Consider the following 15,890-nt stretch of genomic DNA (forward strand, 5'->3'; position numbering starts at 1 on the left):
ATGATAGTTCAAGATAGGACATTAAACAGGTCATAATTCTATCTTTACCATCTTTTTTATATTACTGGGAAAACAAGTTTACCAAAATCTCCATTATTTTTCTGCTGCATTTGAACGCATCAATCATATTACTGAGCCGACCTAAAGACATCACATTTGACCCTGTTTGTGACAATTGGTCAGTTTTTTGTTTTAAGCTAACTAGCTCTATATCCTGCCGATTTTAACATGGATTTAAAAACTGCATTACTATTTTTACCTGACGGGACTTTCTACACCGTCCGGTTGTGTGATTACTACCGCTGCTTTGAATGACTGTTGATGGACGCGGTGCCGACTCCGAGCCCGTCTGCACAACGTCTGCAGCAGCAGCAGCTGATAGAGTTTTCGGTTGCACTAGACGGATACTGAGTTGAAGGAGTTTTTTTTAACCCAAAGACAGTGAAGGTACGACACTTTTATGTAGGCCTACAGTCCAGTTTTAAGATATGACCAAAATACAAGCTGTGGTCACTCACACTAAAGCTCGCTGTGGGCGTGCATGAACCATGAACTAACCTGTCGGCGGCTGGCTGTAAACAGTGCTGCGCCTATGAGTAACTTATTAATCGCGCGACGCAACGAATCGACGACCAAATTCGTTGCCAACGCATTTAGTAATCGATTTTTATCGATTTTATCGATTCGTTGTTGCAGCCCTACTACTTATAACAAAAAATATATATGTATATTTCTGCTTGGATATGATAGTTTGATAAGATCATCCTAAATTCCTTGTTAATTCCCATAATTTTCAGATTTTAAATATTTCAAAAATTCCCAAACTTAACTTCCCATGGTAATTTACCGGAAAGTTTCTGGAAATTTACCGATTATTCTCCACGCCTTTGCAACCCTACTAATGTGCTATGGTAGCCTGGCATCGCCCACCTACCTACTTCCGCTCAATTTTCATTTCACTTCAGTACTAGGTCTGGGTCTGCTTCATATTAGAGCCCGACCGATATAGGATTTTTAAGACCGATACGAATATTTTGTGATTTATATGCCGATATATCGGCCGATATATCTATTTTTTTTAAAAAATCCAGAAACGCGCAACAAAACAAACACATTTCCCTAACATTGGTTATTTGTAGTTATCCTTTAAATCCTTTTCACTCTCAGCTAACACGTAACAACAGCAAAACTGGACATGGTAGTCATGAATTAAGTCATGCTTATCGACTTTAGAGAATTGATGGGGATGTTCTTTTAATTGTTATTCAAGCAATGTATGTCTCGTGACAGTTGCCAACTTACCATGAACACACTTGCACACATGAACAACACCGATGATCTCCGTTGATCTCCGTCATTCACTCTGCCTAACTCTGGCTGAATTAGCGGGTTTGGGCGTTAGAGCGCCCTCTGGTTATTTTTTTTATTTTTTTTATATTAATTTATCGGCCATTATAAATGCCGATACCGAATAGTTTGAAAAATGCCTAATATCGGCCGATAATATCGGCCTGCCGATATATCGGTCGGGCGCTACTTCATGCATCGGTTCCTTGGAAGACAGATTTTTGGCGGTCCAATCAGCGAACAGAGAGAGTGGCTGAGAGCGATGACATCGAGGTCGCGCGCCAGTTTCAGTTGTTGTCAGAGGAAGACAATGGGGAAGGATACGAGAGAAACTAATCGGTCTGTTGTGGGATCGCTGCCGAATATCGATCAAATCGGAGCAAGAACAAGCTTTGCTGAGTTTTGTTGGTGACCATGATGTTGTGGCGCTTCTCCCCACCGGGTTCGGGAAAAGTTAGATTTTCCAGCTGGCTCCGTTAGTGGTGAAGGAGCCGGTCCCGTCGCATGACATACGTCACGACCAAGCGCTATGCGATTGTTTATGGCAGATCCAGAGTGGCACTGACTGGGCAGATCCAATCATTTTAAAACTTCAACAGACACCCGCCTCCAAGTGAGTGAGCGTTTGTCAATTGGGCAGTTCCAGACCTTCGGTACAAATGAATTGAAGTACGAGGGTCTGGTAGGACCAGAATAGTGCTATGGGGGCGAGAGCCATTTTATTTATATTACGCCATCACAGCCAGCATAAGAATGACGAACAAGTTCTTATTCTTATGATTGACTAAGAGCGGCTTTTTCTTTAATGACATGGAAAAGAAAGATTAGAAAGAAAATTAAACTAAATCTGTTTATTTTTTACCTACTTCCATAGTGTGTTGTAATGCAAGCTGCATTGATTTTTGCATTGTTCATAGAAAGTAATATTTGTGTCAAAATCTTTTACTCTAATAAAATATTAGATAAGCTAATTAATCTGAGTGATTAGCAAACTGAGTAGCAAATTCAGATGTATGTATATATTTTTGAAAATCCTGCATGGAAATGTACATACTTTTTTTTTTGCTTCGAGATGCATCAATAATCGTTTTAGAATCGAATTGTGGTTTGTGGTTTTAGAATCGAATTGTTGACCTCTGAATCGAATCTTAAGGTGCCAAGAGATTCCCACCCCTATCATTTAGTTGTGTGTGTGACAGTGCGTGCGTGCGTGCGTGCGTGCGTGCGTGCGTGCGCGCGCAAGGTTGCCATCTAACTGCAGGGCTCAACGCTAAGCTTTTTTTCTACTGGGCCAGTGGGTCGGATTCTACTTGCCCGAAGACAATCTATACTGGCCCAGATACAAATCGTTTCTTTATTAGTGGTTATCTAATATCGACAAAGACTCAAGTCAATTTATTGTAAGAAAATCAAATAATTCACCAAGCGTTATCTGACATTGACAAGGGGAGGGGGTAACATAAGGATAACTTTCTCCAAGATGACATGTTGGAGACCTGCCTCCCACCTTCAGGTGAACTTCTCACCTGGATGTACGGCTCTGTGTTTAATAGATATTATATGCTGGTAGGGGAGATCAAAAAGTTGTGTACTGTTGTTGCGACGGACGGTGTGGAACTATTAACCAAGGTTGATGTTTTTCTGAGAATGCCACGGAAACCATTCACAATTCGCTTCTTTCCCAGTCTGAGTCACAGCCGGAATTGATCAGTGCTAAACGACCCCGCTTTATCAACAGATATTTTTTCCTTTTGAGTACTGAAGTGCTTCAATCCGTTAAAACGAATGTGTTGTTTTAACAATGCTACAATGTCCCTCTGGATTGCTGCATGGATGTCAGTGGAACAGAAATCCTACAGGCGCTATTGTGGTTGATGGATCAAATGAAAAGGAAAATAGATCATTACCGCTTCTATTCATTCAATTACCACCCTCATACAATTAGTAGGAGGGGGAACTTTTTTTTATGAGTCAATGTCAGCACTGCATCACACCAGTGGAAGTGAACTATATTCTAGGGCGTTTGCAGACATAAGCACCTGATCACAACCACTGTTGTCATTCTTTTGTTTTAAGTGTGGCCTATCTGAAGACTGACTGAACCATGGCACAGTTCCCTACCACATTTGCAGGTTGGTTTTGTTTTTACTGCTCATTCTTTCATCTTAATTTCTCTATTGGATGTGAACTATAGACCCCGAGCATCTTGTCCCACATCCTGTGTGTGTGTGTGTGTGTGTGTGTGTGTGTGTGTGTGTGTGTGTGTGTGTGTGTGTGTGTGTGTGTGTGTGTGTGTGTGTGTGTGTGTGTGTGTGTGTGTGTGTGTGTGTGTGTGTTAGGTCCAGTATCAGATGTGTTTATGATCTCGTTGGATGAAAGGGCCAAACATGATCAGCAGTTCCACAGTCTTGCCCCTGCTGGAGGGTATATCACAGGTAATGCTCAACACACTCTGTCACATACACAAACGCCTAATGCACTATAGGAAACAATCTTCCTTCATATTAATCTCACCTACAGTAGTTATGATAACTCTTGGATGGTAGCACCCACAGTGAGCCTGGAGTTGGATAACCTGTTTCACCTCTATTGATCCCTAGGGGACCAGGCCAGGAACTTCTTTCTCCAGTCTGGACTGCCCCCTCCAATCCTGGCCCAAATCTGGTGAGTTACGTGACCTGTGATTACCGTTTTTGATGCATGTATTTACTTCCATTAAAATCATCTAACCATTAAGGTGAATCCTTTTTATTTTGTGAAGATTTAAATATGCTTTTTAGTAGGGATGCACCGATCCGCTTTTTTCACCTCTGATACCGATACCGATATCTGAGGTTTAGTATCGGCCGATACCGATCCGATACCGATATAGAAAAACAGCGCGAAATTATGGCTACAAACTAAGTTTCACTGAGGGGAAAAGACTGGGATCATGAGACTTGAATTTTTGGAGGTGCTGTATAAGGTTTGTGGTATTAAAGCTAGAAGGTTTAGTACCACCCCTCGGGACATTTACTTTGCATAGGTTGCATGTAGCCGTGGAACTTGCTGGCTTAGGTAAAGTGAAATAGCTCCAGATAGCAGATCCGTTTGCTCGCTCCATTTTGCAATCACTGTAGGCTCCGCACGGCGTGTTGCTTGTTTATGACGTCACTCACAGCGCACAGCATAGAAACTGAATAGATCAGCCAATAGATGGATAGATACACTTTTATTAATCCCGTGAGAACATTTTCGTGGGAAATTCAATTATCAAAGCAGCAAGGTAGTAGGAATAGGATTCAAGTATGTACATAAACGTAAAAAAAAATATATATATTTTTTTTTAAATATGGATCGGCCCATTTGTCACCGATACCCGATCTAGAAATGTCTTCAATATCGGTACCGATACCGATACAAATATCGGATCGGTGCATCCCTACTTTTTAGCAATGATTGTAATTCAGGGATTCGGGATTGGTACTGGTACCCGTCATCTTCGATGTGTTGTAAAAACAAAACTGCTACTTCCATGCATACTTTTCCTGCTCCCGTCCGGCCTCTTACCTACTCTACTCAGGCGCCAGCCCTTAAGTATACTACAGGGAATAGAGTATCTCTAGGATGTGTGAACACGTCTGATGAGGCTTATCTCCTGTTGTGTGTTTCATGTGTGAATGGGCGACTGATCATTAGCAGACCTGAGTTTATCTGGAGTACATGTATGAAAGGTGTCACGACCCCACTGGTATCTAGGGAAACCGGCTCTCTGTCTAGGCAGGGGTCGAGACACATAAGTGGTATAACCACAGCTGGTAGGCAACTAGCTTCCGGGGCACGCGTGTAGTGACTTACCTGGGTTCCTGGTGAGCGCTGGTCCTTCTCTCTCTTGCTATGGAGATAGCCCAAGCGTTGGGGTGAACGGTAGCTGTCTCGTTCAGTTATGGTTTGACATACTTAGACAAACACTTGACAAACAAAGACGGTGAAAGGGGCGGTCACGTTCCCCCCGTTGGACTCCTTAGCTAGCTCTGGTGTGTACTGGCATATGGGTGAATGGCTTTACAAAGTCTTATCCTGCTGGGGTGTAACCACTGGCCACCATGCTGTGTATATCCCCCATCTTGGATGCCCCAGGTGACCACAATCAACCAATCAAGGGAGCCACTCCCACCGTTACCATGACCACCAGTTACCAACCAGCTTAACCTTACCCAACAGTAGGATCGTGACATTCCTCCCCCCATAAACAAAACAAAAACACCACAATTATTTATTTATTTTTCACCTATCCTTTTGTGTGTGTTTTTTTCTAATCTTACATTTCTTTTTTACATTTCCCGAAAAATAACTTCTAACCTAAAATAGAACTCAACCATTATGTTGAAAACATGAGGATCTTGTAAATAACAAGAGAACCCACTGCCAAATCCGGTAGACAACATCAGTCGTAAACAAGGTCTCACACCCTAGAGAGAGCATCAGCAATGACGTTGTCCTTGCCAGCTATATGCTTCACCACCAGGTTGTAAGGCTGTAATATGAGACCCCAGCGAAATACCCTGGCGTTAGCACTACGGAACCTGGCTAAGAAAGCTAGGGGATTATGGTCGGAATAAACCACCACCGCCTGCTCACCTCCCGCAATATAGACCTCAAAATGCCTAATTGCTAAGACTAGAACCAAAGCTTCCTTCTCTATGGTAGAGTACACTCTTTGATGTGAGTTGAGTTTCTTTGAGAAGTACGCCACCGGCCGTTCATAACCATCCTCTCCTGCCTGTAGGAGGACAGCTCCTATTCCGACATCACAGGCATCAACAGCGAGAGCGAATGGCCTCTCAAACTCTGGTGCTCTGAGAACAGGGGCACTAGACAAAATGGTTTAAACCTGAGACAATGCTACCTGACAGCTGACACCCATCTGTCCAGTCCCATTTCACACCCTTCCTCAATAAATTGGTAAGAGGGGCGGTCACTGCTGCAAAGTTAGGGACAAAACGGCGATAAAACCCACACATCCCCAAGATCCTGAGTGCAGGTGCGTGGTGTCAGAAAAAATCCGCAATGGCCTGAACCTTAGCCAACCGAGGCTGCACCACCCCACATCCCACCTGATGACCAAGGTATGTGACCGTACCTTTACCAAACTCACATTTTGACAGGTTGATTACGAGCCCTGCCTCAGCCAACCGCTGAAATAAAGCCTTGACGTGCTCCCCATGCTCTTCCCAGGTGTCACTGAACACTACCATGTCATCTAGATAGGTGACAGCGTTTCCTAGCCCTTGGGTTAGGGAGTTCATCAACCTTTGGAATGTGGCTGGAGCATTCTTCATGCCAAAAGGCATCACCCTGAACTGATACAGCCCATCTGGGGTTACAAAAGCTGACACTTCCTTTGCCCTTTCTGTTAATGGTACCTGAAAGTACCCTTTCAGGAGGTCGATCTTGGTCACAAACCTCTTCTGCCCCACCTGATCAATGCAATCCTCTAACCGAGGAAGAGGGAACGCATCCCCTTTTGTGACAACGTTAACCCGTCTGAAGTCAACACAGAATCTGCTCTGCCCTCTTGAGCAACTAAGACAACTGGGGAACTCCAGGCACTGTCTGAGGGCTCAATTACCCTGATGCCCATCATATAGTCTACCTCCTCCTGTACCACCAACTTCTTACATGGAGGGAGCCTGTATGGATTCTGTTTCACAGGGTCAGCATACCCTGTATCCACATCATGTAACGCCCTATGTGTGCTACCGGGAGTATCTCTGAAAAGCGAAGGGAAAAGGTCAATCAGACGCACTACATCCCCCTGCTGGGAATCAGTAAGGTACCCCAACTTCCCTTCCAACTCAGCACGAGCCTGGGTATTATACAACCTAGCATGAACCACGTCAGGGGACGAGTCCACATCACTAAGCTCCTCTGTACTTTCTGGGAGGTCTCTCTGAACACAAGTCACTACTGCCTCAGTTACCTCTCCCTTATAAGCTGTCATGGCATTAATGTGACGCAGTCGGGTCTTAGACCGCCTCTCTGGGGTACTAACAACGTAGTTGAGGTCCCCGACCTTCCTCGAGACCCTGTAAGGACCAGCAAACATAGGACCTAACGGTCCCCGTGGTCCTGCTCCTAAAACTAAGACCAAATCACCTGGATCAAAACCACGGCACACCGCCTTGCGGTCATACCTGGCCTTCATGCAAGCTTAAGCCCCAGCTAAATTCTTGGAGGCAACCTCACACGCCAACTGTAGTCGACCCCGTATTAATGAAACATAATCTAGCACATCACCGGGAGGTGCTGGCCGAATAATTTTCTCCCGCAAGAGCTGTAATGGCCCACGAACTTCGTGTCCAAAAACTAATTCAAATGGGCTAAAACCCAATGATTCAGTGGGGGCGTCCCTAACTGCGAACAACAGAAACGGGATGGCCTCATCCCAATCTTTAGGTTGACTCTCAACAAAGGCCCGTATCATGTTCTTTAAGGTTCCATGAAACCGTTCAATGGCCCCCTGAGAGACTGGGTGATAAGGTGAAGAATGCTTGACCACCACATTCAACTCGGACAAAACCTGATGAAAAAGTTTGGCTGTAAAGTTGGAGCCCCTATCAGATTGAATAGAGCGGGGCAAACCAACCAATGCAAAGAACTTAAGCAAATGTTCCACGATTACTTTTGTGTTAATGTTACGTAGTGGAATAGCTTCCGGATACCTTGTGGCGGTATCCAATATAGTCAACAGGTATTCGTTTCCCTTCTTTGTTTTTGGTAAGGGCCCTACACAGTCAATCATTATCTCAGCAAAGGGCTCCCGTACAACGGGTAAAGGTTGTAAAGGAGAAACTGGCGGCTTACTGCCCTGTTTCCCCACCACCTGACAGGTGTGGCACCGACGACAAAACTCCTTTACGTCCTTGCGTAACCCTGGCCAATGAAATTGCCTGCTTACCTTGGCTAGGGTCTTTTTAAAACCCAACATAACTGGCCCAGTCCTCACTAGCAGGTCTACTGGCTGGCCTCCATTTCCTAAACAGAATCCCCTTTCTCACAATGTGACCTGTTGCCACGTCGTCACTCTCTCTAGCAGACATTGCCACTTTAACTGCATACTCGAGGGAAGGATCCTCCTTCTGCTCCTGAACGAACGTGGGTTGGCTTACCTCTGGAGCCCTAGACATCTCAGAACGGCGAACAACCCCTCTGGCATCTGACTCTGAAACATCATCACCACCGACCTCAGATGGCAACACCACCTCTGTCACCTCAGCACTCCGTAAACTCTGGGACGTCCCTATTTCGGCAGCTATATCATTGATAGGCTCTCTGACCCCCTTTAGAACGCCAGAGGTCAACCACTGAGGGAAGACAGTGTCACACAGATCCACCATTGGCTCCTCATCAACCAAGAGTGATGACGGCACCGGGAGCTGGTGCACCAACAGCTAGCTTTTCCCTAGCCTGAGCTCGAGTGACCACACATGAGGTGAAAACCTCTGGAAACTCTGCCTCCATCTCCTTCATTTCAACCGGGTAGACTGGGCAGTCTACAACCTCTGGGTTGACCCTAGTCCCTGCTATGTCGTTTCCCAGCAGCAAATCAATACCCCTCACTGGGAGACTGTTCACCTCAGCAACCACAATACATGCTGCAACTAACTCTGATTTGAGATATATATGGTAGATAGGTGCATGCACGTAGCCACCACCTACACCATGCACCAATACATATCTGCCTGTGAATGAGGCAGGTGGAAGATCCACCACCCCTTTACACAACAGGGTTTGAACTGCCCCCGTGTCACGCAATATTGTTACTTGCACTTGAAGACCCTCCTGAGACACTGCCACTGTCCCTTCCGAAGTGAACCCTTCATAACCCTCCAGGTCACTGGTAGTACCGCTGCCAGAAGACACCAGTGCCACCGGCCTACCTGAGCTCTCAAACCGGGACCTCAGACCAGGACATAGATTCTTCTTATGCCCCTTCTTATTGCACCGGAAACACAGCATTTCCAAAGGGGATGTATAGCCTTGACCAAGAGATTGGGCACTCCTTGACTGCTGTTCACCACTAAATGAGTCAACTGGCCTTCTCCTGCCTACTTCACTTGTGGACCTTTTGCCATGAATCACTTCATAGTTATCTGCAAGCTCAGCCGCTTCTCGTGGAGATTTCACTGCCCGTTCATTAAGATAAATTTCTACTTCCCTGGAAACACTAGCTTTAAACTGTTCCAACAAGACTAAGGCCCTTAGCTCTGAATAATCAAAGGCTTCCCAGGAGTAAAGCCAGCGATCAATAGCTATTTCCTGGTTCCGCCAGAAGTCTAGATAGGTTTCGCCAGGCTGCCGCCTTAGCTCCCTAAACCTAAGCCTATAGGCTTCAGGCACACTTCCATAGGCCTCCAACACAGCCTTCCTGAGTGAATCATACTCCAGACCCAACCGACAGTCTAGAGCAGCTACCGCCCTCTGTGCTTTACCAGTCATTACACTCTGTACAAGCAGAGGCCACTTTCTCAAACATTTCGAAAAAGATATCCACTGCGTCTTCCTTAAAGACGGGCATGAATGTACGGGCCCTACCTAAATCAAAACCTGAGCCCCTGTTTTCAGCATGCCTACCGGAAATGAAGGCCAATTTTTCTACCTCCAACCTAACCAACCTCTCTGAGTGTGCATAAGCTGCTTCTCTTTCCACTCTCACTCTGAAGGGTAGCTTGCCCTTGTTGTTCCAACCACAGCTCTTCCAGGTTTAACTCCCTAGTCAAGTAGGCCACTATTGCTGGTTTCCTGATATCTTTAGCCAACTCAATATCCTCAACTCCAGCCAAGGAGATGAGCTGCTCTTTCGTTAGCCTCCTGAACTGGTCCCGCGTCAGACCCACGCACCCTTCAGAGAGATCCACCTGTGCGGACGCCATACTGACTACCCTGACACAACCAAACAATAGTTTCCTATGTAGCAACCCACTACAAACAATACCAACACGTGATCTCTTCAATGCTAAACCTAGCTACATGTAGCCAACAACCACAATCCTTAAGCTAGTTTGCAAATCACCACAAATCATCATCACAAATCACCACAGCCCTAGCTTTCCAAGCTGGCTATTCAAGCTGGCTAACTACTGTTCTTTACATACTCAAGCATCTGTTTACATGAGAACCTGATACAGAGTGGCTAATCCACCCTTAGCCATGTGCTCCTCAAATGCTAACGGCACATAACTTTTAATGAGCTGAATACAACTCCCGTATCGCTTCTCTCGCCAACAGATTGCCTGCCTGTAACACTCGCTAGTCAAATCCCGGACGAGCAACCCAATTATGTCACGACCCCACTGGTATCTAGGGAAACCGTCTCTCTGTCTAGGCAGGAGTCGAGACACATAAGTAGTATAACCACAGCTGGTAGGCAACCAGCTTTCGGGGCACGTGTGTAGTGACTCACCTGGGTTCCTGGTGAGCGCTGGTCCTTCTCTCTCTTGCTATGGAGATAGCCCAAGCGTTGGGGTGAACGGTAGCTGTCTCGTTCAGTTATGGTTTGACATACTTAGACAAACACTTGACAAACAAAGACGGTGAAAGGGGCGGTCACGTTCCCCCTGTTGGACTCCTTAGCTCTGGTGTGTACTGGCATATGGGTAAATGGCTTTACAAAGACTTATCCTGCTGGGGTGTAACCACTGGCCACCATGCTGTGTATATCCCCCATCTTGTATCCCCCAGGTGACCACAATCAACCAATCAAGGGAGCCACTCCCACCGTTACCATGACCACCAGTTACCAACCAGCTTAACCTTACCCAACAGTAGGATCGTGACAAAGGTCTACAAGTCTCTGGGCTAAATGTGACTGCTGCTAAATGATTTAATGTAAATGTAAAACATGGACAATAGCACCAAATAGGGCCCTATGAAATCTGTTTTATTTTTTTCCAAATTCCGTTTTATTTCTTTCCAAATTCTGTTTTTTCCGTTTTAATTTTCATGAATTCCGTTTTTACACTTTAAGCAATTGAAATCATCAAAACGAGTGTCAAATATATGCGAACGAATACAATTCTTACAACTTAATCAGATAGAAGACTACATTTATTAAAACATCCCAACATTGCACTGTTTTTAGTGCTTCAAATAAAAACAACATGACAAATAATAAAGCGCTTATAAACTCTTTTTTTATAAACTCAAATTGTGGTTTGAAGGGGCGTGCCCTGGCTATGGCGTTCATTTTTTTTTATATGGATTTTGGACTTCAAGTGGTCATCGCACCTATCTTTGCGTTTCCAATCGATAGTATGTTGACATATTCTACAAAACAGCTGATCACCTGAGTGATAGAAGTGTTTTGGATATTGTTCGGCTCTGAATTTTGGGGGTTAGAACCGAATTACGGGTGCTTCAACTTCTTCTTCAGCTACTTGTTAGGAGCGGGAGCGGGACCTATTGTTTGCATTCCCGCCACCTAGGCTGGAGTGGTGGACCGGGGATTTTTTTTTACATTTTTGTGGGAGTGACTGCTAAACATTCATTGACGTTAATGTCACCTGTGTGGTTTCCCTTTTCCCTCGAAACTGAATTTCACCAAAATAATCGCGAATTCCGCTGCATTCCGCTGCATATTGTAAATGTGACGTGTGATGTGCCTTGTCCCTGTTACATGTTATATGTGCTGCAGAACAGGAACCTGCTGGAAATCAGTTATTTTACTGAGACAGGCCCGTTTTAAATTGTAACTTTGTTACTTTTAATACTTTCCTGTATAATAAAAAATAAATAAAATGATCAGTAGATTCCGTTTTTATTGTCCGATTCCGTGATTCCGTCCGCGTTTTAGTTATCGCGGAAATCATAGGGCCCTAACCACATAATGTGTGTTTGTGTGTGTCTGCAGGGCTCTGGCTGACATGAACAGTGACGGCCGCATGGATATCTATGAGTTCTCTATAGCCATGAAACTCATCAAACTGAAACTCCAGGGTCACCCTCTGCCCTCCAGCTTGCCCCCCAACATGAACCTCCCGCTGCCCCCGCAGACTGCCTTTGGTGAGTCTGGCAATATAAAGGATGCCCCTTCACCTTTCTTTGGGCCTACCCCCATCACCAATCTTTTTAGTATGTGATGGGCCGATCCGATCAGCGATCTTTTTAATATGTGATCAGCCGATCCGATACCTATCAGCGATCTTTTTAAAATGTGATCGGCCAATCTGATACGTTATATATATATATATTTTTTTAATGTATTAATAGGATGTTTCTGTTGAAATTCATTGTATGCCGATTAGGTATATCAGGGTTCTCGGTTAGCGTTATATGAGAGTTATTGTTAATTAGTTGGGCAGATGAAAAATAAGTTTGGTTTGGACTAATTTAGAGTGGAACCACACCACACCGTCTGACCTATAAGTTTATCTGTAAAGGAACTTTGATGTAGTGATGTAACATTTATAGCACAACATATATTTAATGTTACATCACTAACAAGGTTAAAGGAATCAGTAGGTTTATTGGAATGAGTGTCGGACACAATCTCACGCACTATTGGCGCATTTCCAACGGCAGCGCTTCAGCCCAGCACGCCTCAGCCCAGTAGTGAAGGTGCGGTACAGCCCAGCTTATACCGAACCGGAAATGCGCCATAAGGAAAGGAGCTATAACGGATAACAACCTGGACTATATGGAAAATACACAACCAAAATATAATCATATGTAACAGTAGCACCTGTGATACGCTCTACACGTATCAATACTCACGCGTTGAGGGAGTACATCGGCCAAGAATGATAGGTGGGCCATCAATCAGTGCATTATCAATATGATCATGTGTGTTCTGTGCATTGCTAAACATCTTTTGTGTCCTATGCATCCAAGTTCCTTTATTGCGTCAAATACAAAGCATGTTTCTAATGTTACCAGCAAGAACACCTTCCAAAAGGCCATAGAACTTAATAATGCATGATAATTGAACAGAGATGGCCCCGGCTCCATGTTTCCATTTCTGCTGAGGTGAACATATGAGTCAGAGTATATTTATGCTGCCTGCTGCGTCTCCTTGCCAATGCGCATCCATGAGTTGTCTTATGCTCTCTGCATGGGGACCTTTGCTTTAGTCACCATGAATTGATCTCATATTAATTTTTAATTTAACGGAAACAAAGATAAATTCTACAATAGTCAAAGTTAAATGGTGATCTGAGGCATGGTTTCAAACAGGCATGAATAACAAAAAAACATAATTAGTACCAGATCAAAGGCATGGTCCTCTTTCAGGAAGGAGAGTACAATAGGTTGCAGATTGGCAGATATTTTATAATAAATCAAGTGACTTAAGAAATAATAAATATAAGCGAGGCTAGTAGTAGTACAGTGTCTGAGACCTAAGCAGAAGGGCTTTTGATTCTCATTCTGTCTTTGCCCTCTCCCACCTCCTAGGCATGCCTCCTATGGCTTCCATTGCAGCCGGCCTGCCAGGGGTCCCCTCTCTACCCCTTCCTCCGCTCCTGTTAGGGGTGTCCCCGCCCCTCACCTCCTCGGCCCCGCCTCCCCTGCCCCCACCCATTTCCAATGGGGCCCCTCCCACAGGCATTATTCAGCCAATCGCAGTCTTCCCTCATCCAGGTACAAAATGTAAACATAATTGTAATTACAACCGGTGACTATCCTTAACCATGGTAGTTACAAAAGTTGCAAAAGAGTGTTATATACAGGGAATATTCAGGTATATAGCAAAATAATATTATTGGAGTGCGATGCCGTAGCCCTAAACCAAGTTAAACAAAGTTGTCTGTCTGTGTGTCGTAATCCATTGAGCAGACCGGTGATCTTCCTGGTAGGTCTCATCCAGTTGTCCTCTTTTTCCAGGCTCCTCCGTCAACAAGTCCTCGTCGTTCAGCCGCTCCAGTAGCAAGCTCCAGAAGGGCCCATCTGTGGAGGCTGCTAGGTAACAGCCATCATAGTTCATGACCCACAGTGAGACACAGGAACAGCCTTCACTCAGCCTCTCATCTTGTGGATATCTATCTATTCTGAAGGCTATGTATGTTTTAGGAAATGTCAATAATCTTTTTTGATTATTTTGTATGTGGGTTAATGTTTCCCTTTGTCCCGCCCAGTGCTCTGACGCCGCCCCCTGATTGGGCAGTTCCTCAGTCATCCAGGCTTAAGTACAGGCAACTCTTCAACTCCCAGGACAAGATGATGAGCGGACACCTCACTGGTGAATGACAGCTGCCGCATTATTTACTCACACACTGCTTCACACACAAACACACACACACACACACACACACACACACTGCCCCTGTGTGTGTGTGTGTGTGTGTGTGCGCCCCTGTTCTTTGAACTCGTGTATCAATCCTTTCTAAGAAACTAATTAAATTTGTGCGTGTGTGTGTGTGTGTGTGTTTTCAGGTCCTCAAGCTCGTACTATTCTCATGCAATCCAGTCTTCCTCAGACCCAGCTAGCTTCTATATGGTAAACTTCAGTCAACAATACGTACACAGGCACACAGTTCTGCACTGCACAAAATATGTCTCCTACTTCCATTGCACTGCACACACTACACATATTTTAATATTTAATGTGCATGAGGGATTTTTTCTAAAAACATAAAACACTCTTTGTGGAAGATTCAGTTTTTATATCACCCTGGATAATAACGACTCCATGACCGACACACTACATTGTACATGTTGCTCCCATACGTCACAATCTTCGGAAAAAATCCCACTTAACACAATCCATTGCAGGATTTCATGATCAATATTGAATCCCTTAAATAGTCTGTGGGTTCCCAACCCCTTTGTTCATGTTTGATCAACCATTGATGTGTACTGTCCCCCTCCCAGGAGTTTATCAGACATAGACCAGGATGGCAAGTTGACGGCTGAGGAGTTCATCCTAGCCATGCACCTCATCGACATGGCCATGTCGGGGCTCCCCCTCCCCCCCGTCCTCCCCCCAGACTACCTGCCTCCCACCTTCAGGTGAACTTCTCACCTGGATGTACGGCTCTGTGTTTAATAGATAATATATGCTGGTAGGGGAGATCAACAAGTTGTGTGCTGTTGTTGCAATGGTGTGGAACTATTCACCAAGGTTGATGTTTTTCTGAGAATGCCACGGAAACCATTCACAGTTCGCTTCTTTCCCAGTCTGAGTCACAGCCGGAAGTGATCAGTGTTAAACAACCCCGCTTTATCAACAGATATTGCTTCCTTTTGACTTCTGAAGTGCTTCAGTCTGTTTAAACGAATGTGTTATTTTAACAATGCTACAATGTCCCTCTGGATTGCTGCGTGGATGTCAGTGGAACAGAAATCCTACAGGCGCTATTGTGGTTGATGGATCACATGAGAAGAGAAATAGATAGCTACCGCTTCTATTCATTCAATTACCACCCTCATACAATTAGTAGGAGGGGGGACTTTTTGGTTTATTTTGCCTTTGTTGAAAAAGCTGCTAAATAGGGTGAAAACCATGAAACCTTCTTTATTAATACCGCCCGCTTACTGCCACTTCTTATTTCTATGGCTGAAACTAG

General features: G+C 44.7%; 1 protein-coding gene across 4 annotated transcripts in view; it reads left to right on the forward strand.

The window, feature by feature from the left end:
* The window catches only part of itsn1 (intersectin 1 (SH3 domain protein)), a 98,475-nt gene that overhangs the window by 2,568 nt on the left and 80,017 nt on the right, over nucleotides 1–15,890 (forward strand). For all 4 annotated transcript variants that reach the window (XM_056610286.1, XM_056610283.1, XM_056610285.1 and 1 more), the window contains exons 2-10: nucleotides 3,424–3,479; nucleotides 3,687–3,782; nucleotides 3,948–4,011; nucleotides 12,239–12,390; nucleotides 13,780–13,965; nucleotides 14,209–14,287; nucleotides 14,460–14,563; nucleotides 14,758–14,821; nucleotides 15,196–15,333. In XM_056610286.1, the coding sequence (XP_056466261.1) occupies nucleotides 3,452–3,479; nucleotides 3,687–3,782; nucleotides 3,948–4,011; nucleotides 12,239–12,390; nucleotides 13,780–13,965; nucleotides 14,209–14,287; nucleotides 14,460–14,563; nucleotides 14,758–14,821; nucleotides 15,196–15,333 (911 nt within the window). In that variant the 5' untranslated portion in view covers nucleotides 3,424–3,451. The remainder of the gene's footprint in view (nucleotides 1–3,423; nucleotides 3,480–3,686; nucleotides 3,783–3,947; nucleotides 4,012–12,238; nucleotides 12,391–13,779; nucleotides 13,966–14,208; nucleotides 14,288–14,459; nucleotides 14,564–14,757; nucleotides 14,822–15,195; nucleotides 15,334–15,890) is intronic.

Source organism: Gadus chalcogrammus, chromosome 15 (genome assembly GCF_026213295.1).
Source record: "Gadus chalcogrammus isolate NIFS_2021 chromosome 15, NIFS_Gcha_1.0, whole genome shotgun sequence".
Taxonomy (NCBI): domain Eukaryota; kingdom Metazoa; phylum Chordata; class Actinopteri; order Gadiformes; family Gadidae; genus Gadus; species Gadus chalcogrammus.